General features: G+C 38.3%; 1 protein-coding gene across 1 annotated transcript in view; it reads left to right on the top strand.

Moving 5' to 3' along the window:
- The window catches only part of DNAH11 (dynein axonemal heavy chain 11), a 281,936-nt gene that overhangs the window by 242,878 nt on the left and 15,889 nt on the right, over nucleotides 1–23,169 (top strand). The window contains 4 exon segments of the mRNA XM_081800433.1: nucleotides 10,111–10,315; nucleotides 16,482–16,646; nucleotides 18,544–18,684; nucleotides 21,915–22,085. Coding sequence (XP_081656559.1) covers nucleotides 10,111–10,315; nucleotides 16,482–16,646; nucleotides 18,544–18,684; nucleotides 21,915–22,085 — 682 coding nt within the window.

The raw sequence follows: 23,169 nt of genomic DNA, 5'->3' as shown, positions 1-23,169 counted from the left end.
ACCTTTGTGACTGCAGATGGTTCCCTTCCTATCGTCAAGGCACAGTGGCATTGAAAACAAGGAAAAGGGGGGGACACAACCCACAAGGGTTGCAATGCCAGTGTGTTCACCCAGCGTGTCCTCACCGCATCCTATTCCTCCCACGCAGGTGCGGTAACATTTGCACCCTTTTGACAGTCACATCCCTCACAAAGTTTTCCAGCGTCAGTAGCGTTTTTGTTTGTTTCAGTTCTGTTTGTTTTAGAGGGCTTTTTTTTTTTTTAACCAATATGAGTTTATTCTTCCTGATAATGAATGTCTGGGAAGACGCTTGTGATAGATATAGCATAGTCCAAAAGTTGAAGTTCATTAATAATTGGAATGTTGTGGAGTATGAAGTAATGAATACTAATTACTCCTTTCATGTCTGACAGGTCCCTGTGGACCAATACATCAGCCCAGACTTTAATTTGGTTCTAGTAATGGTTTCATCAATAGCACATTAAATCTGTGTTTGAGAAGATATACAGTTGAACCTGACCCACATAGTAGATACCACTGTCATAAAATGGCCACAGGCTGACAACAGCTGGGTAATTACAAATAATTAAATCCACCAAACTCCAGACAATCCTAATTTTAACTAAAATACATCTTATCATATCAATCGACAGAAAACATATCTGGGAAGATTTATCAACATGTACTTTTTCCAAAGCAAATTTACTGGCTTACATATTAGAGAAGTTGCTGATCTGTGAAGCATCTTCATAAAATTATCTCTCTTTAATCTTTCAAATCCCCCCGAATATTACTGAAGGAATTTTTTTAACTTTAATCTTAGAGTAACCTTACTGTAAGACGTATTTCAGATTGTTTCTAAGCATATAAATATTTTCTAAAAGACATTTTATACTTTTCCTATATTTTTCATGTAATTGTCCTTTTAATTATAGTCCTTAAGTAGCATGTCATATAAAGAAACTTAAAACTGAAATATTGACTGTATGATTATAAATTGATTTTACAGAAATAATACAATGAAAGATACTTTACAGATATTTACCATGACTGTGTTTCCTAAAAGTGCTACTAAGATTAATCGGGGGAATTGCTTACAGTTAGCCAGTTTTCAGTTTATTCGGTATGATTATGTTGTTACCCTTAGAGTTGATGCTACATGATTGTATTACAGTTGATGTTAGATCTGTTTAAATAGATGAGGTCTTGGGTCAGACTTAAGATAGAGAATCATGATAAATTAAATCCCACACTGTAATAAAATGTGTTCTCTTGAGCTGGGAGTTTCTGGTTTTTCAATAAACTCAGGAGGTATGTAGTTCTCTCATTATCACCCTTGCCGATAGGAATTGCTTTATTTTCAAGTTAATTCATGTCCTCATGTGGTAAAATTCAGCATTCTAGTCTCTCCTAATTTCTAAATTCAACATAAAGTTTAATTACAGAAAAGACATTTCTATTCCTAAATTCAGTCAAGTTTTTTTGTTTTTTTTTTTTTGTTTTTTAAGAATAACATCGCGGGTCTATAGATAGTGTGCACACAACTCATATTTATCTTGGGTAGTAGTTGTCTTCATGTGACTCCAAACAGACCACAGATAAAGAACCTTTACATTACTTTCTTTAGAAAAGCAAATTTCCTTTAAAAAAAAATGCAAAGAGAACCGGAATTTCTTTTTCATGCTACATTATAATATTTTAATATGGATATATTGAAATATGAAATAGATACTGAGATACATATATGTATGTCATCATATTGAACATAATATATGTAAAATGTGTACATATTCTGTTTCTCAGAAGGGAAATAATCTGCTAGGATTTTCTTGTTTAGCTTCCTTTTTTCTTTCTGTGCAAGGGTACCTGGAGTCCCTGCAACACCAGTCTTTTTTTTTTTTTTTTAATTGAAGTTTGCTTTTATCTGAGAAGGACGTGTTAGTTATATTAACTATATGAAGCAGCAAGACAATTAACTCATTTCTATTCAGGACTTCTTTCCTCCTTTTCCTGGGCCCATCTTGCTAGCTGTGTGGCTTTCAGCCCAGACCTTTCCCCAGGAGCCGAGGGGGGGGGGTTGGGGGGGGTGACCAACTCCGCAGGGGGGTCCCCCTGATGGGGTTGCTAAGTTGCTAAGTAACATGGCCACCACCACGCAGGCCTGGGGCCTGCCACCGTGTTCCCGGCCAGAGCCGTGGGAGCTCCCAAGCCTCATGGAGAAGCATTTAATTTTAAGCAGCAGGACATGCAGTAAGGCTTTTAGATGTCCATTGAAAAGTTTGTTTTTTTCCTTTTCTTTTCCTGAGTGTGTTTTTTCCCCGACGAGTGCGACTATATTATTTTCTTATCTCAAAACCCACCTGCCATTTCTTTACCTTGACAAGCAGGCCCTGGTGAGAGGCCTGGAGAATTCCTCCAGTCCAGGGAACTTGGGAGCTCTCTGAATTGCCCATCTTAGAGTAAGGGCCTCCAGAGTGCCAACACGGTGTCCTAGGAAATTGCTCTCTCCACAGCATTGTGAGAAAGGTTTTGCAAATCTTTTTTAAAACAGTCCTCCTGCAGCGGGTCCTTGTTCTAAACTGAATATGCTGCTTTTCCAAGCTTTGTTTTAGATGGCAATAAAAAATAATGATAGTGTTGGTTCATGTACTCAGAATATCTAATCACTACGGAAAGTCGTTTAGGTTTTTATGATCCAGGACTGATGGCATTTTCAGCAGGAGCTACCCTTAATCTTGAGAACAGTTCCAACAAAAGTAAAAGATACTTCCTCAGTTTCTACATAGATATCTTAGATACAAGAGATCCAGGTTATAATCCCCAACTTGAGATTCCCATCTTGATTATGTTAAGATAATGGTGCCTCGACTCACAGAGATTCTGGTTTTCAGGTAAATTTGATAGCTGGGAGAAATGTTTCCCTGTTCTGTCACAGAAGTGCTGTAAATATTAGCCACGAATTCATTTCACATGTATTTATATCAGTCCATAGAGTGGTAATGACTTTCTATGACTGGACGAAGTTAGGAATCTTTTCATCCCAAAACACATTTCAGCTAGATTTTGAATAAACTCTGAATTTTGAAATTCCCAATGTACCTGATTTTTATGTAAACCTGACCTATGGAAAACTGAATTAATAGTTAATTTGTAGATGATATTCTTTTATACAATAATTTATTCAACTAACGAGTGAGCATTTTGGCATATTTAAAAGACTTTTTTTTCCCCTTAAAGCCAGAAGATAGAAAATTTTTCTGTACGTTGAGTGTTTTTTTTAAGATTTTATAAATTAATTAATTTAATGAAAATATCTACCAGAAATTCAACTCTTTGGTTAGACCTGGGCACCTCGATAATCAGTGCTATTTTCCTTCATAAACAAGGACAGAATTTCGAAGCAAAGATCAGCAGGGCATGTTCTCTGGGCTCTGTCTTTATATTATTTTCTCTAGTGGCCATAGATTGTACCGAGTCAGTCATATTCTCTAAGTACCCTCTTGTGATCGACGGTCAGACAGGTCGACGGAGGCTGGGGTTTCAAGCTGTCACCATCAAACAGAGCAAATTAACCTACAGTGTGATGCAGTGAAATGAACTTTATACTAGGAGTCTAGAGACCCAGGTTCTAGTTCCAGCTCGGCCACTAAGCTCTGTGACCTTGGACAAGTCATAAACTCTGCGGGTCCATGAAAGGGAATCAGTTGATGATCTCTAGGGGCCCTTCTCGCGCTAAAGCTGCAGGACTGCCAGGTGAAACAATGTTGTTGATTCACCCTGTGTCCTATCCGGTAAAACCATAGTGTTTGTACTGGGGAAAATAATTTTATTTCTCATCCGAGGTCGTATAATCCATCTCTAACCTCCACACCAGGCATTGAAAAAAAGGGGCAGGAGTTGGTCACTCCCTTGGAGAGATGAAAAAAAACCCTCTGGGAGCAACTCCACCCAGCTTCAAAGATTCCTGCCCCACTTGATTCTCACTGGGATACAGTGACAGGGGCAAGTCCTGCTCATGGGGTGAATAGGGCCGGAAAATGGGTTAAGACCTACGGCTTTAAGATAATAGCCACATTTGCAAGTTTTATGTTGTTGTTCACACCTGCTATTGCTTCTCATTGGAGTTCAAGTTCAAGAGCTTGTAGCTGCCGGCTGTGTTCTAGAAGTCATGAAGTCTGGACTCATGTCTTTCACAGAGACAACAAAGTGATTGTTTGCTTTTCCCACCCCTCTGGTTAACTCCGTTGTTTTTTGGATCCTTCAAATCATGAGAGAGCACTAGCAGTCTGTTTAATTTTCCCAGATAGGAGATTAACCAAAAATTAACCTAGCAGCAATGATAAAATCCACTGAGTCCTTATGCAGTTTTTGCCTTTCATAGATCATAAACACCCCAGTTGAGGATAATTTACTATCCCTGGGAAATTTGAACCTATGAAATAATGTTTCCAAGCAAAATGTAAAACCCAGTTTTATAGGCAGACATCCTTCTCTTTTCCTCTGATTAACTGTCTCTTCCCGAGAAAGTCAGACCTGTCCCTCAAGCAGATAGATTTCTGACTCTCAAACTAGGGTATGTGAACACTTCAGGGTACATGTAGGTATAGAAGGGAGGTGTGCAAGGGAAATTGGGAGCCAGAGAGTCGTTTCTGAGCCCTTTTATGGAGCATTGCCTTAAGTCAGGTATTTTTTAAGTATTTAACCCATTGAAAGCGTTTGTCACCTACACCCAGAAGCAAAGTTGTTCAAACCTCGTGCTTCATATTGGCTGGTCTCACACTTTTTTTTCTTGAAAGCTGAGGGAGGGGATCAATGTTATGTGTAGTAGCTGCTTGGAAAAATTATAGCTTGGTGGTACTAGGAGATTGAGTGTGATTAGCTGATGTTTTCTTGCAAGGAGATTACATTCATACCACTCACCGCATGGTCTTCTATAATGGTGATACGCGAACAACCTGTCTCGATGCAACCCGTGAGCTAAGAATGGTTTTTAAAAGGTTGTCAACAAAGAAGAATATTTGGGGAAGACCTATGTGGCCACAAAACCTGAAGTATTGATTCTCTGACCCTTTATAGAAATAGTTCTCCAACCCCTACTCTAGAGAGATTTCTCCCTGAGGCCTGGACAGCTAGGACTTCCAGAGGTAAGTTAGTCATCTCGTGGGGCTTGTTCTGATTCTCACATGTACACACACATGCAGACCTCGAAATTAAACTTCTTACCTCAGTTCCTCAGCCGGCCACACTGAGCTGCCCCAGTGGACAACAATGAAGAAAATTGTGAAGTTAGTTCATTCAGTGTTCTTCATTAAAATGCACATTTTTAAGTGGTAAAAATATTTACATTTTCTTTTAATCGGGGATATAATTTGGTGATTAAAACAGCAAGTTTATGAGGTATGAACTCAAATCCAGTAAAAATTCATAAGCAAATTAGGGAAAATTAAATCTGAAGTCATGAAAGGTGGTGACAGACTTAGCATTTCTGAGATACTGCTCTGAGTGGGAAAGAATTTAAACCAAGATGGAGCAGTATCACAAGATCGTAAAACATACCAGAGGTTTCTTTCAAGTTTGGATTTTATCACTGTGGTGATAGAAATGAGTATCAGCTTTGGTATCGCTTATGTGTGGGAACCCCAGGCACAGTAATGAAACCTTCACTCTTGAAAGTTCCTTTAAAAGCCAGTCAGTGAATAGTGCTAGCAAAGAAAGATATTTCTCAAAGCTACCTTTGAAATTAATTTTGGAAACCCTTGGAAAGAGAGGCTCAAGTAGTGGGAGAAATTTTTATCATGCTCCAAATGAAGGTATGGTTGAATATGTCTTCATCAAAAAGAATTGGGTTAACCAAGAAAGACATGACCTAGGATGGTCTTATATAACGAGGGTATCTTTCTTTGGGGTATATAGCTAGGAGTAGAATATTTAGGTAAAATGGTAGCTGTGTATATAAGATTGTGAGAAACTCAAATTGCTTTCTAAAGTGGTTGTACCATTTTACATTCCCACCAGCAGTGTATGGGGGGTTCTGATTTCTCTCTCTCCTTGTCAACACTTGTTACTACAGTCTGTGGGGTTTTGTTTGTTTTATTCTAGCCATCTAGTGGTGAAGTGGCACCTCGCTGGGGCTTTTATTTGCATTTCCTTGATGACTAATGGTGTCAAACATCTTTTCAGATGCTTATTGGCCATTTGTATATATTCTTTGGAGAGATGTCTATTCACATTCTTTGCCTGTCTTTTAATCAAGGCAGATCTTTGATCTTGATATGGCTGTCATGTTGTAGGCAGTTAAGGTGTTTTCATTTATTGAACGGACTAAACAGAAGAATGGCTGCATCAGTATGTAAGATCTTACAGTCATAATGCCTATGATGAGAGAGTTAGGTAAGAATGTTGGTGAGAGCAGAGACTGTGCCTGTTATATGACCAGCGCCTACAAGACTCTCCAACAGCCTGGCGTGGTGTAGGTGTTCAGTCACTGCTTTTTGGGTGAATGAATGTTTGGTTGTAACATGTTTTTCTATAAAAACAAAGAACTGAAGAAATTAACAATAAGGTACATGATGATTTTAATGAGCATCATATCAGCTGGAAACTATCTGCAAACATGTGAACAGATGGGGTCATTTCCATGACTTGTGAAACAAGGGCTCAGGGCCCTTGTGCTCACTGGATTCACCACCAGCTGCTCTCGGGTTCATTTATAACATATGGCCTGTGGTTCATTCATCTCTGTCTTTTTTTTCCTCAATGTTTCTCTTTAACAGTAATGTGAATACTCTTTTTAATTTTTTTTAATTTTTTTAAGATTTTATTTATTTATTCGAGAGAGAGAGACCATGAGCGGAGGGAGGGGCAGAGGGAGAGGGAGAAGCAGACTCCCCGCTGAGCAGGGAGCCCGACCGAGGGGGCTCCATCCCAGGACCCTGAGGTCATGACCTGAGCTGAAGGCAGATGCTTAACCAACTGAGCCACTCAGGTGCCCCTATTTTTTATTTTTTTAAAGGGAAGCATATTACACAAATCCATACTGGCTTAGAAGAAAGTTGCTACCTAAATTGCTCTTCATCCTTCTAGGAAAAAAATATTAAAGAGTAGGAAGTCTTGACACAGTAAAAACAGCCCAAAGCTAGATAACACGAATGGATTGACCATTCAACTTAATAAAGAATGTCTCCAGCAGTGGTTTGTTTCACAGATCTTTTTCAAGCTTAGACCCTTAATCAAAACCTGTGAAAGTTTTTGTTGAAAATATAAGATTATTACAATGCAAACAAAATTTGAGAGTTGGATGAAGAGGTAATGAGTCTTACCTGTCTTTTGAGATTCTTAGCTATAATGATTAAATCCTTAGTGATTAAGAGGGATTCTGTGATGAGCTTTAGTGATTTAAGAAAACTGACTTTTTAAATAATCATTACACACTACAATTGTTTTATAAAATTCTTCCTACTCAGATAAAATGGCCAGTGGTTCAGAAGCCCTTTCCTCACCATGTGGCACAAGAGAATAACCTCAGAGCAAGATAAAATTATGAAACATCCCCCAGCAGCAACCTAAAATATTGCCACATCACAAATTTGGGACACCTCTCCTCAAGTTTAAAAAAAGTGTTGCAAGTATTGTGACATTTTAATAAAGAGGAATATTGCCTGAATGCTGAACTTGTTATTCAAATTGATAAATTTATTTTTTTTTAATATGTTAGTCACCATACAATACATCATTAGTTTTTGATGTAGTGATCCACGATCCATTGTTTTCGTATGACACGCAGTGCTCCATGCAGTACGTGCCCTCCTTAATACCCATCACCGGGCTAACCCATCCCCCCTCCCCCCTCTCCTCTAAAACCCTGTTTGTTTCTCAGAGTCCATAGTCTCTCATGGTTCATCTCTCCCTCCAATTCCCCCCGCCCATTTTTCCCTTCCTTCTCCTAATGTCCTCCATGTTAGTGAAATAACATTTTGCCTGTAAGTCAGTGAGATAAATAGTATTTTTTTAAATACTGTATTTACAGTAAAAATAATATGGCCTTTGGATAACATTCTGTCATCATTAGGATACCTCTATAACTAAAATACTTTATACATGGACTATGGGAGAATGCAGAAGTTTTATATTTAATATAAAATAGGAGACTGAGAAGATACTCTTTTCAGGCTCACTCCTAGGCTTTTTACATCTATTTTTCCTCCTGTGCAATTCAGAACTCTTTGATGGAAGAGTTTGAAAAATTTCAGTATTTGTCATTTGTCTGTTGCGTGAATTCAAAAACCCCTCTACGGAATCCTCATAGCAGGTTCCTGGCAGAAAAACAAGACCACAAAGTAGACTGGAAATTCTTTTAATAGAATTAACAGAGTGACTGTTGACAGAAAGAATGTTCCAAGGGCAGCATAAAGGAACCCAGGAGAAGAGTCCAGGCAATGCGGGCTTTACAACATCAGGAAGCCATTACCCCCGCTAGGCCCAAAGGTGCAACTTAGTCCTGTGAGTGGAGCTGTGGGAAGAGGACCATCCCAAACCTGGAGTATGGTCATGGCAGGATGGAGCCCCCACCAGACCACGGCACTGAGGCAGGGAAAATCTGCCTTGAACCCCGTCGCCTTACTGCCGTCTTGCTCCTGCTTCCGTTGGCCAAAGCCCTTCCAGAACCCAGAGGGCAACAGAGCCGGGGGGATGAGGTCCTTGCAAGTTAGACCCCAGTATCTGAGGCAGAACAAAAATCAGGCCCTCCCCCCAGGGCGAGGCTGCGTTCATTCAGAGCTGCTTGCAGTTACAGAAACCACCTCCATCTAGCTGAAGCCAAACAAAGACCGTGTCAGAAGGCAGCAGGCGTCATGGTAACTGTGGTAAAAAGGCAGCCAGGCTTCAAGGAACATGGGACCTGGAAGCCCATAGAATCCAGAACCTGCTCCCTTCGTATGACTCTTCAACTTGAATATTGGTTGAATCGTCCCTGGGGAAACCAGGAATGTCTTTCTCTGCTGTGTGGTTTACCAGGAAGAAAGGATGACGTCAACATGAGCCTAAAGGTTCCACTGCTCCCTTCTCTTCGTTCCAGTCCCAAGCCCCAGGAAAGCTCACTCTGATTGGAGTATTTTTTTTTTTAAAGATTTTATTTATTTATTTGAGAGGGAGAGACTGAGAGAGAGAGCACATGAGAGGGAGGAGGGTCAGAGGGAGAAGCAGACTCCCTGCCAAGCAGGGAGCCCGATGCGGGACTCGATCCAGGGACTCCAGGATCATGACCTGAGCCGAAGGCAGTCGCTTAACCAACTGAGCCACCCATGCGCCCTGATTGGAGTATTTTTGAAGTGCCCGCTTCTGGTCCCTGTGACCCAGGGAATCGGGATATGGGACAGAAGCGTGGTTGTTGAGATCCCATCCCCATGCATTCCACACAGGAAGCTGCTTAAATTTTGCTTGTGAGCCAGTACTAAAAATACTGAAATAGTAATTTAAAGTGTATGTGTACTTTTAATATGTATATAAATTTTAAATATTTATGCACTTAATACACACAGGTAGATATATGCAAATACATACTCATCCTTTCAGAATAGCAATATTTTAGGGACTTCTAGGGTGGCTCAGTCGCTTAAGCGTCTGCCTTCGGCTCAGGTCATGATCCCAGGTGCTGGGATCGAGTTCCACATCAGGCTCCTTTGCTCAGCAAAAGGTCTGCTTCTCCCTCTGCCGGCCGCTCCCCCCTGCTTGTGCGTGCTCTCTGTCTCTCTCACAAAAAAATAAATAAAATCTTAAAAAAAAAAATGTCTAATAGAAGGTTAATCACAGAAGTATAATAGAAGCTAATGTTTGTTTTTATACGACCTTCATATGAAGTACTGCATTTTCTTGTTATGGTGATGTTATGAGATGAATACTGTTATCACCATTTTGCATGTAAACAATCCTGTAGAAGTTCAGTGGATAATTCCTTTTTCTTCTGTACTTGAGGGAGACAGAGTAGCTGAAAAATCCTGAATTACCTGGTCTTACAGCCTAGATACATTATCAGAATACAGGAAATGGAATACCACCTAAATATCAGTTATGGTTCATGGGAATCTCCTGAATGTTTGTTTTGTGCCCTTTTAGATACATCAGGATTGGAGACAAAGAATGTGAATTTAACAAGAACTTTCGCCTTATCCTTCACACAAAACTGGCAAATCCTCACTATAAACCAGAATTGCAAGCTCAAACAACCCTCCTCAATTTCACAGTCACAGAAGATGGTCTAGAAGCCCAGCTCCTGGCAGAGGTGGTCAGTATTGAAAGACCAGATCTGGAGAAACTTAAGGTAAAAATTACAAAATCATCAACACTTACTCAGTATCTGCTTTGCCCAAGTTAGAGTGCTTAGACCTAGGAGTCTAAGATAGGATTCTTGCCCACCAGGGGTTTACAGTCTCATTGAGAAAAATGAGGATGTATTTGAACAGTTAACAATTCAAGGGAACTCCTATTAAAGCAGGTAGTTAGCATTGTGCTCCCAGTAGGAGATGGGCTCGCTCTAGGTGTGTTTTGATGCAGGTGACAAGGACAAGCAAGGAGACATAGAGGTCATGGACAACAAAAGGAGAGAAGCAGGAACATGCCCTGGTAGGTTCAGTGATAATAATCCAAGTCAGCCAGGGCAAAAGAACAAAAACGAGGCGTAATGGAATAAGGCTGGAAAAATTCAGGGGCTCATAGCTGATGATCACTAGCATTTAAAGGAAAATGTATGGCTTTAAGTACAGTGATTAAGAAAAATTAATAAAAATAATTAAAAGGAAGATTGAATTAAAACACACACACACACAAACACAGACCCCAAAACAACAGAGGAAGCCTGAAAATGTAGAAGGAAGTCAATGGCAGAGGTGAGTCGTTGCAGCAGAGATTATATGGCCTACAAAACCAAAAATACCTTCTCGCCTTTTATAGAAAGTGTTCGCCATTCCTGATATAAATTAGCGGCTCTCAAATGGTGGTTCCTAGAACATCAGTATCAGCTGGGAACCTTAAATGCAAAATCTCGGGCCACAGACCAGACCTGCTAAAAGTGACCTTCTGGGGGCAGGATCAGCAGTTTGTGTTACCAGCCCCTATGAGGGACTCTCACGCATGTTCAGAGTCCATTGGAAGCGGCTTTCAGTTGGATTTACTTCTGCACCAGTCCACAAACAGGGCAGAGACAGCCCTGGGATGGAGGCTGAGTGGGTGGGCACAGTTCCCTCCGGTCTCCTCGCGGGCATGCTCCCATGCGGTGAAATCGCAACCTGCCGGCGATGAATGATCCAAGGCCAGGGTTTCGAGGACCACAGGCTGCTTGGTGCATCACTGCCAAGTTGGACAGGGAACATGTCCAATTCGAAACACCGTATGACCATATAAGAAAATCGTCTTGTCGTGGTAATTTATGTATACATGTTTTTCTTTTTTCCAAAAGCCTTGACAGTTCAGTTAATTTCTTTATTTGCTTTTATTTTTGATAGTGAAATTTTTCAAACATAGGAACAAAAAAAAAACAGTTCTAAGTTTCCATGTGATCATCATTTAGCTTCAGTAATTAGCAACATTTTGCCTCTCTCCCCTGTTTTTTTTTTTTTTATCAGAAGCAAGATTTTAAAATAAATGTTAACTTACTCTGGAATAATTTTAGATTTATTTACAGAAAAGTTGCAAGATACTACAGAGTTCCTCTACATCACTAGCCCAACTTCACTTTCTCCTAATGTTATCCTTCCTTTTTGCAATATAAAAATAAAATTTATTTAATATAAAATTTATTTAAAATACTGTTCAGCTTCAGTAAAACCTATCTGTTCATTGTCATTCATTAAGACATAGTAATATTTCTCCCTGTTTTTTATAAGTTTGGGATATCATTCACATACCCTTTTTAATTGGATAATTCAGTGGTTTTTTAGGTCATTCACAGAGTATCAATTTTACAACATTTTCAGCACCTCAAAAAGAAAATCCATGCTTATTGGCTGTTGCTCCCCAGCGTCCCCACCCACCTAGCTCCTAGCAGTCATTAATCTACTTTCTATCCCTATAGATTTGCCTATTCTGGACATATCATATAAATGGAATCTTAAAATATCTGGCCTTTGTACCTGGCTTCTCTCACTTAGCATAATGTTTTTCAGGTGCATCCATATTATAGCATCTATCAATTCTTTATTTTTTTATGGCTGAACAATATTCTTTTGTAGATATTATATACCATATTTTATTTATGCCCTCATCATTTGAAGGACATTCAGGTTGTTCCCACTTTTGGGCAGTGATGTTCAGTGCTTCTGTGAATGGTCACTGTAAGTTGTGTGGACAATATTTTTCACTTCTCTTCGGTATGTACCTAGGAGCAGAATTGCTGGGTCATATAGTAACTCTGTTTAATATTTGAGGAACTGCCAGACTGTTTTCAAGGCGACTGCACCATTTTACATTTCTACCAACTATGTAGAAAGGACCCGATTTCTTCACATCTTCACCAATACTTGTCTCTCCTCTTGGTAATAGCCATAGTAGTGGGTATGAAGCAGTATCTCACTATGGTTTTGACTTTCTTTTCCCTACGGACTAATGAGGTTAAGCATCTTTGCATATATTTATTGGCCTTTTATATGTCATCTTTAGAGAAACATCTCTTCAAATCCTTTGCCCATTTTAAAAATTGGGTTATTTTTATTGTGTCATAGGAGTTCTTTATATATTTTGAGTATTATACTCTTATTGGACATATTTTCTCCCATTCTGTGGTTTATCTTCACTTTCTTGATGGTGTATTCTGATGTACAGAAGTTTTTAATTACAATGAAATCCAGTCTTTTTTTCTTTGTTGCTTGTGCTTTTGATGTCCTATCTAAGAGACCGTTGCCTCACACAAATTCATAAAGACTTACTCCTATGTTTTCTTCTAGTTTTATAGTTTTAGTTATTACATTTAGGTCTATGATCCATTTTGAGTTAATTTTTGTATATAGTGTAAGGTAGGGATCCAGCTTCATTCTTTTGCATGTGGATACCCAGTTGTCCAGCACCATTTGTTGAAAAGACTGTCCTTTCTCCATTGCCTTTGCTACTTGTCAAAGATCAATTGACGATATTTCTGTGGATCTATTGTCTACTTTGTGAAAACCATACCTTCCTTATTAGTGGTAGCTGTATAGCAAGCCTATAAGTTGGGTATTGCCAACCTTTCAACTTCCTCCTCTGTACACTGACTATTGGCTCTTCTGGATCTTAAGCCTTGCCATGTATCAGGTTGTCAATATTTGCAAAATAATGTGCTGGAATTTTGATTGATATTATGGTGAATCACAGAAAGGAAGACATGATACCTTAACAATGTTGAGTTTTCCTATCATGAATATGGATTCTCTCTACATTTTAAGATCTTTGATTTCTTTTTACAGAATATGGTAGAATTCTTCATATATATCTTCAATATAATTTCTTAGATTTATACCTAAGCATTTCAGTTTTTTGGTACTAATGCAAATGGGTTGCGTTATAAATTTCAAATTCCATTTGTTCATTGCTAGTGTATAGAAAAGCAACTGACTGTTGTATATTAACCTTGTATCTTGCAGCTTTGTTATAATCTCTTATTAGGAGTCCTTTTGTTGATGCTTGAGGAATTTCTACAAAGACAACCATGCCATATGTGAACAAAGACTGTTTTTATTTCTGCTTTCCCATTCTCTATACTTTTTATTTATTTTTCTTGTCTTGCAGCATTCATTAAGACTTTCAGTACAACGTTGAATAGAAGTGGTGAAAGGAAATATTAGTGTCGTGTTTCCAGTTTTGGGGGGAAAGCATATAGTTTCTGACCATTAAGTGGGTTATTAGCTAGAGGTTTCATTTTTCGATGTTCTTTATCAAGTTGAAGTCCTATATTTCTAGTTTGCTGAGAGCTTTTATCGTAAATGAATGTTGGATGTTTCAAATGTTTTTTCTTCATCTATTGGTATATCATATGCTTTTTCTTTAGCCTTTTGATGAGATGAATTACATCTCAATGCTGAATCAGACTTGCACACTTGGAATAAATCCTACGTAGTATGGTATATAATTCCTTTCACACACGTGTTTGATTTGATTTGCTCATATTTTGAGGATTTTTATATCTATGCTCATGAAAAATAGTGGTATATAGTTTTGGGGTTTTTCTGTAATGGCTTTATCTGGTTTTGATATTAGGCTAATGCTGGCCTCATAAAATTGGTTAGGAAGTAATCCCTTTGCTTCTATTTTCTGGAAGAAATTGTAAAGAATTGATAGCATTTCTTCTTTAAATCTTCAGTAAACTCATCAGAAAAATCATCTGGGCCAGGTGCTTTCTCTTTTGGAAGATTATTGTTAATTCAATTTTTTAATTAGACATAGGCCTATTCAGATTATATAGTTTTCCTTGTATAAGTTTTTGGTAGATGTGTCTTTCAAGGAATTGGTCTACTGCATCTAAATTATCAAATTTATGGGCATACCATTGTTTATCATAGTCTTTTATTGTCCATTAACCCGTAGACTCAATAGTGATGGCCCTTCTTTAATTACTAACATTGTAATTTTTGCTTTCTCCCCCCTTTTTTTTTTCCTTGACTGGCCTGGCTACAGGGTTAAAATTGTATTGATTTTTATATAAAAAACAATGGTTGATGATTTTTTCCCCATTGGTTTCCTGTTTTATATTTTATTGATTTCTGCTCTAATTTTTATTATTTCCATTTCCTTGCTTTTTGTTGTTCTTCTTTCACTAGTTTCTTAGGGTAAAAACTTAGATAATTAAGTTTAGAATCTTCCTCCTTTTCTAATATATGTGTTCAGTGCTGTAAATTTTCCTCCAACCACTGCTTTTGCTACATCTCACACATTTCGTTAAGTTGTATTTTCATCTTTCTTTATTTCAGTATATTTTTCATTTCTCTTGAGATTTCTTCTTTCACCTATATGTTACCTAGAAGTGTGTTGTTTAACCTCCAAATATTTTGGGATCTTTCCAGCTGTCTTTCCATTAGTGATTCCTTCTTTAATTTCATTGTGGTTTGAGAGCATACTTTGTATTTCTGGGGTCTTTTAAACTTTTTTATATGTGTTTTCTGGCCCACAGTTTGGTTTATCTTTGAATATCCTATCTGAGTCTGAAAAAAATGCATACTCTGCTTAGTTGAGAAGGTGTGCCGTAAATGTCAGTTACGTCCAGTGTTAGTCGTGTTTGGTTCAACTATATCGTTCCTGAATCTCTGCCCACTAGATGTATTAACTATACGTATCGAGGAGTTTTGAATTTTCCAGCACTGTGGCTTTGTCTGCTTCTTGCAGTTTTATCAGTCTCTGCCTCATGTATTTTGACACTCTGTTGTCAGACATGCTCATTATGGATTCTTACATTTTCTTTGAGAATTGACCCCTTTATCATTATGTAATTCCCCTTTTTGCTTTTGATAATTTTCCTTGTTTTCGTGTCTGTTTTGGCTGAAATAATATAGTTGCTTCAGCTTTCTTTTGTTTAGTGTTACATGGTATATCTTTTTCCATCCCTTTGCCTTTGAGCAAAGTAGATTTCTTGTACACAATAGACAGTTGGGTCTTGTTTTTTTGTTGTTTTTTGTTTTTGGTTTTGTATCCACTGTGTCAGTGTCTGTCTTTGATGTATTTAGAAAATTCACAGAGATTTTTGTTGATTCAGTTGGATTAAAATCTACCGTATTTGTCTTTTTTTATTTACTGCACTCTTCCTTACCCTTTTTTTTCTTTTCTTTCTTTCTGCTTTCTCTGATTTTAATTGAGCATTTTCTAGGCTTCTATTGCCTGTCCTATCTCAGCATATAAGTTATACTTCTTTTTAAAAACATATAGTGGGGTTTTTTGTCTTTGTTTTTGTCTTTTTTTCTGATCTTTACCATGAGAACCTGGTAAGTCTCCTGGAGGTAAATTCACAAAAGTATGAAGGGCTTCCTAAGACTGGATCCCCAGAGGTTTTTAACCCTCAAGCTCTGCCTCCAGCAATTAGCCAGTGACTGTTGTGAATTTGCCAGTAGCTGTGATGGTCTGTATTCACCCACCTCTCTGATTTTGAGGGTAGTAGTTGGCCCTATGACCTCAGTTCTTTGACGGATGTAAGAAGAGTTGAGGATTCGCTTTTTCCTGTTGTAAGGATGGAAATGATGACTTCCAACTCTTTAGATATGAAGCAGAAACCAGAAGTTTCTTCCTATAGAGTAGATTCTTCCTGTAGGTCCCCAATGTTAAATGATTATGACAAATATTCATTCTCTGGACCCTGGAGTGCAACCAGTTCTCAACATATTTTCTGACTTGTTTTAAAATAAATTTTTAAAGATGATGATTAGTATGTTTTTAATTTTAAGTGTGATACGATTCCATGAAATCAATGATTAAAGAAACTGCTTTCAAACATGAATTGTATCACCATTTCTCACACTTTTCCTGGTTTGTGTTAGTTGGTTTTGACAAAGCACCAAAATGACTTTAAGATCGAGCTGAAGTATCTGGAGGATGACCTCCTCCTGTGCCTTTCTGCGGCAGAGGGGAGCTTTCTAGATGACACCGAGCTGGTGGAGAGACTAGAGATGACAAAAGCAACCGTGGCAGAGATAGAACACAAGGTAAGAAGGCGCCAAGGACACCCAGAGGGTCACAGTGCTCCTTTTGAATCAAGTGGTTGGCGTAAAAATGTGATCAAACTTGACAGCATCTCTAAGAGGACTGACTTGTGGCGGATTTCAGGTCATTTAATAAACTACCCTTAAAATGTGCAGGGCTGTGCATGGAGACGGAGGTGGTTGAACTTGTGTTTGTCCTAATTCAGCAGAGATCCAGTCATTCACATGAGACTCTGTCAGGCTATTATTTTTTCTGAGTGGCCAAATCGGAAGAAAATTGGAGCCTGCTGGCTTATGTGGTCTAAAATCTAAAAAGGCTTAGCGTCCAGCTCTGGCAGACTGACACCCTACAGTCCCACCACAGGCTTCCCAGTCTGTTGTGCCTTTCAGGGAAATATTTAGAGCTGATGTTTTGTTTACAGGCCTTCAGTGGTCAGAGACTGAGCAAGGGGGACAGTCTCTTGCTGTACTCAGATGCATTATTCACCCTGGGAAACAATGACCTTTCCTGAATGCCAGTAAAAATTTTTATTGAGTAGATTTCCTGCTGAATGTCCAGCCTATGTCCCAATATGCCTTACGCATGATGTGCACTTTGGACTCACACAATGGCCATGAACTTTAAAATTCCATTGTTTCGGAATGAGAGGAACCTTATTTCCTTTCTGGAATATCCTCAATACTAAGTAATCTATTAATTACCCAGTTGAGGCTGTGTCACCACACATCCTATATGTTTGTCTTAATTTAAGCTAAGAAATGGAATCCCAAATTACTCTGTCCTTTTAAGTGAATTCTAGGTAGCTCCTAAGATGGTAAAGATTGAGGCAATTAAGTAAATTAGGTCTTAGCTTTGAAGTTAGCTTCTAATTGTCTCTTAAAATGTCTCTTCCCATCTTCTTAGTATATTGCTATGTAGGGATTCCCCCCTCTGCTCTATGTTTTTTTTTTTTTTTTTAAGATTTTATTTATTTATTTGAGAGAGAGTGCATGAGAGGGGGGAGGGTCAGAGGCAGAAGCAGGCTCCCTGCCGAGCAGGGAGCCCGATGTGGGACTCGATCCCGGGACTCCAGGATCATGACCTGAGCCGAAGGCAGTCGCTTAACCAACTGAGCCACCCAGGCGCCCTCTGCTCTATGTTTTATTTCCTTTTATACACCAATATGAAGAATCAACTTTATTAAAAAAAAAAAAAAAAACTATCTTAAAAAGCTGTAGGACCAGCAATAGTCCTAAATTAAAAAAAAAAAGATATCTGAACCTTGAGTAAAAATGAATATGTTGGTTGATGGGTGGTGGTGGTATTATTGTTGTTTTAATTATCTCTCTGAATGTAACCAGGGGCTAATACAGAAACTAAATGGAAAAATGTGAGCATATGGATCATCTGGTACAAAGTCAGACAGTCACGAGAGTCTTCATATAAAGGCTTTTTAGTAAGCCTGGCTGTTGGATATATTATTGCCCTTGGCTGCTTTTGTATACCTTGTTGACTAATAAAGTTATCGGCATTGAATTGACCCCGCAGACTTTTGAGAGCTGTCCCTGGGAGGTGATATAGCTGGGTTATTAAACCCGAAAAAGAGAGAGGAGGCAGGGGAAGGTGACATTACTCAGAACAAATTCTGTAAAACCAAAACCAATCAGGTTTGTTTAATCTGTAACTGTAAAACAGCTAGGATTATGTCCATTCTTGCTGAAAACTCAATTTATGAAAAAAAATGGTTTAAAATATGAATCTAATCATTTTAGAAAAATTGAAGCACATAGATGCCATACGTGTTCTCTATTTAATGCAAATAATTTTTCATTTCAGATACATCCCTTCCATCAACTGGGTAAGTATAAAGAATATGAAGAGTAAGTTATGAGTTACTTACATTGTTTGATCTCACCATAGGTGACTGAAGCTAAAGAAAATGAAAGAAAAATCAATGAGGCCCGAGAATGTTACAGACCAGTGGCCGCAAGAGCATCTCTTCTTTATTTTGTTATTAATGATCTCAGAAAAATTAACCCCATCTATCAGTTCTCTTTGAAGGTAATGCTGAATAGGCTAAGAAAAATTTTTAATTTCATGAGTTCAACCTGTTTCTGGAAGTTTAGAATTTATTTTTAAGCAATCAGTATATCCAGTAAGGAATCCTGAGGATCTAGTGAGGGGAAAAAAAAAATCCTCATTTTCTCAGGAACTTTTATTTATGATTTTCATTTTCAAATAATTAAATTATGTGGCATCATAATACATTTGTTTTTGTTCTTAAACCGAGTCTTGAGTTTGTTATATATAAGGGAAGTCTCCTTGTAATTCCTTTACTTTGTGAAAATGTAGGTATTTTATATAAAGATTTCTCATATTTTGGTAGAACAGGAGAAATATTGAGAACAACTATTCATTAAGTCACTCTGTTACATACTGGACATTTTCATACTTTGGTTCATTCTTATGCATGAAACATCTCAATATATTATTGTATCCCTATTTAAAAAAAAGGAAAGGAAGCTAACATTTTCAGATTTTAAATAAATTGCCCAAGAATTCACATTATAATGGTAAAAGGCAGGATTTGAACTCATGGTTGTGATCCCAAAAGCCATGCTCTTTACTTTGCATCATTGTGCCTCTGGGCCGTATTCATTCATTCTGTCACTCAGTTTTTAAACAAATAGCTGTTGAGATCAATCATCAAGCCAGATGTTGTGCTGAGTGCACAATTCCGAAAAAAAAAAAGATATGAATGGAGATACATAGGTGTGTGTGTGTGTGTGTGTGTGTGTGTAAAAGTGATTACAATGAGAGAGAATAATAAGGATGGGAGGGACTGTTTCACTCTTAGCTCAGAGAAGGCCTCTCAGAGGAAGTGACATTATAGTTGATTCCTATAGAGTTTAGCCACCTATGGAGTGTTTGGAGAAAACAAGGATGTGTGGGACATGAAAGAGTTTGGGATTCCAGATGGTAAATGAATCTATGTGGCTGGAGGGTAATTAATGAGTGACGGAGAAGATGACAAGACAGGAGTCTAGAGAGGTGGGAAAATGTAGATCATGGGAGACCTTGTTGCCAGGTGGGGGATTTGGGATTATATTTTGTCTGCAAAAAGGAGCCATTGAACGGTTTGAAGCAGATGACTGATGACAAAAGACTCAAAAGTAAATAGACTTGACCTATGGTTTGAAGCTAGAATAATCAGCCCTTGGAAATGGATTAGATATGGACAATAATGAAAAGAGTCAAGAATAACTAGCAGGTTTCTAGTAATATGGAGCTAGGTGCAGAAATTCTGAGAAGCACAGAGTGGTTGGATTTTGGAACAACCACATTGTATAAAGAGTAATAAAATTAAATCAGTAATATCAATCCAACATTACCCAAATACGAAAACCAGACTAAGACATTACAAGAGAAGAAAACCACAGAGCAGACCTCTTCATGAACACTGGTGCCAAACTTCTCAAGGAAAGATTGGCAAATTGAATCCAGCCACATATAAAAAGAACAATATATTATGTCCAAGTGGAATTTATGCCAGGAATGCAAGCTGGTTAAACATTTAAAAAATAACACAAGTCTTCATATGAATAGAACAAAAGAGAAAAACCATATGAGCACTTCATTGGATGCAGACGGAGAATCTGACAAATTTCAACACCTGGTCAAAAAAAGAAAAAAAAAACTGAGCAAAGTAAGAATAGATGGTAACTTCTAAAAGTGAAAAAGGCCATCTGCAGAAATCTACAGCTAATATTATACTTAATGTTGAAAAATTGAATGCTTTCCCCTAAGATCAGAACAATGTCTTCTCGCAACACTTCTATTCAGAACTGCCCTGCAGGTTATTGCCAGTACAATAATAAAATAAAAGGCACAGACATTTAAAAAGAAGAAGAAAAAGTGTCTTTTTTTTCCCCCACAAATGACCTAATCATGTATATAGAAAATCTTAAGAAATCTACCACAAACCTACTAGGACTAAGAAGTGAGTTTTTAGCAAGATGGCAGGATATAAAGTCAATATACAAAATCGATTGTTTTTATATATGAGGTATAAACAATTGGAAAATAAAACTAATAACTCAGTCTATTTATAATAGCTTCCAAAATCATGAAACTCTTAGGGATAATTTTAACAAGACAAGATCCATGTGCTAAAAGCTACAAAACATTGTTGAGCTAGACCATGGAGAGGTATACCGTGTTTATGGATTAGAACACTCAATATTACTAAGATGCCAATTCTTTCCAAATTGATCTATAGATTCAGTTCCATCTCAAATCTCTGAAGGCTTTTTAGTAGAAATCAACAATGTGATTCTAAAATTTGTGTAGAAATTCAAAGGATTTAAAATAATAATTTTGAAGAAGAATAAGATATTTAGAAAACTTACAGTACATGATTTCAGCACTTATTAGAAACCTATACTAATAGGCCTAAAGAAAAATACATAGATAACAGAGTCCAGGGGTAGTCCCACAGATGTATGATCAATTGATTTTTGGCAGTAATACCAAGACAATGAAGAAGGGATAGTTTTTACAACAAATGGTGCTGAGAAAACAGGATATCCACAGAGAATAAAATGAACCTTAACCGTTACATCCCACTTTATACAAAATTAACTCAAAATAAGTTAGCAAAGCTATAAAATTTCTAGGAAAAAAAATGGGAGACAATCTTTGGGCTTCAGGTTAGACAAAGATTTCTTAGGATACAATAGAAAGAAAATGATAAACTGAATCTTACCAAATTAAAAATGTATGGTCTTCAAAAGACATTAAGAAAATGAAAAGGCAAGCCACGTACTATTAAAATCTCCTTCCAATACGTGTATCTAATAATGAACTTATACCAGAATGTATAAAGAACTTGTACAACTCAGTAGGACAACTCAAACAATGAAAGATTTGAACAGACATGTCCTATGCTAAGTTATGTGTACTGCCCATGAGCACATTTTCAAATGCTCAATATTCATCAGAAAAATGCAAAGTAAAAGCAGAATGAAGTAATATTATAGACCAAAAAGAATAGCCACACTTGTACAAGAGCGGCGGTAACAAGCGTTAACACAGGTTCCGTACCGCAACTCTTTCATGTTGCTGATGAGAACTCGAGGCGGTAAAACCATTTTGGAAAACAGTTCGGCAGTTTTGTGTAAAGTTCAACATAAACGTGTACAACGGGATTCCACGTGTTTACTTTGTGTCTGGGGCTAGCTAGACATCAGGCATTGGTTTCCAGCCTTTACCAGTCACTTTAAATTCCCCAGGCTTTCAACATGCTGTTCCTCAGAGCAATTGAGCAGGCTGACAAGGTGGAGGACGTGCAGGGGCGCATCTCAATCCTCATGGAGAACATCACCTATGCTGTCTTCCTCTCTACCAGCCAGGCGCTGTTTGAGAGGGACAAGCTCACCTTCCTGTCCCAGATGGCTTTTCAGGTAAGGAAATCCGTCACTTGAAAGCATCCCCAGAGCCCCATACCTCTGTTTATTATATGCTTTACTTCCACTGAAGGGAGACATGCCACCTTTCTTGGAAGCCCTTGGTAGCCTGAGTTAAGTTTGAATTTCCCAGGGGAAACTGGGACACATGACAGCCTTTGAGTAGGTCCTGAGGTGTTGGTTTGGGTGGGTATGCACTTTAGCTGACCACATTAGCTGTCACCCTGAAAAGCAGATCAGTGAGACCTCCTCCTCACTACTCAGGTCCTGTGCAGAGCCTCCCGGGTACTACCAGGGAGATTCTTTAAGATCGGAATTATGAGTCCAGATCTAGATGGTCCTAGGAGTCTCTCTGTCCCTTTAAAAACCAGTGACTGGGGGCGCCTGGGTGGCTCAGTTGGTTAAGCGACTGCCTTCGGCTCAGGTCATGATCCTGGAGTCCCTGGATCGAGTCCCGCATCGGGCTCCCTGCTCAGCAAGGAACCTGCTTCTCCCTCTGACCCTCCCCCTTCTCATGTGCTCTCTCTCTCTCTCGTTCTCTCTGTCTCAAATAAATAAATAAAATAAAATAAAAAAACAAAAAACAGTGACTGCGTAAAAGAGCTCCAGGTTTCATGCTGCCATCTTTAGTGAGATCTATCCTTTTATTCTTTTTTCTTTTTTTTTAATATAGATTGCAGCAAAAGATTTTAAGATTTTATTTATTTATTTGAGAGAGAGTGAGAGCTGGGGGAGGGGGAGAAGGAGAGGGAGAGAGAATCCCAAGCAGACTCCCCCCACTGAGCAGGAAGCCCGACGCAGGGCTCAATCTCACAGCCCCCATCATCCCCTGAATCAAAATTAAGAGTCAGACGTTTAACCGACTGAGCCACCCAGGTGCCCCAGCAAAAGATTGTTTTTAAATAAAGATGCCCGTGATAAGAAGAAAACCTTGAAGACTGAATGCCTAGATGAAATAAGCATGTTGTCCTTTCATTAGTTTGCTGTATAACTCTTTCTATCAACCCAAATCTAGATGGAAGGTCAATGCCTGGTGTGTGTTGTACCCTCCAAAGTGCCTCACCCAAAGAAGGCATTTTAT

Source organism: Leptonychotes weddellii, chromosome 12 (genome assembly GCF_054177405.1).
Source record: "Leptonychotes weddellii isolate Sample4059 chromosome 12, ASM5417740v2, whole genome shotgun sequence".
Lineage (NCBI taxonomy): Eukaryota > Metazoa > Chordata > Mammalia > Carnivora > Phocidae > Leptonychotes > Leptonychotes weddellii.
This window is presented reverse-complemented; position numbering and strand designations above follow the sequence as displayed.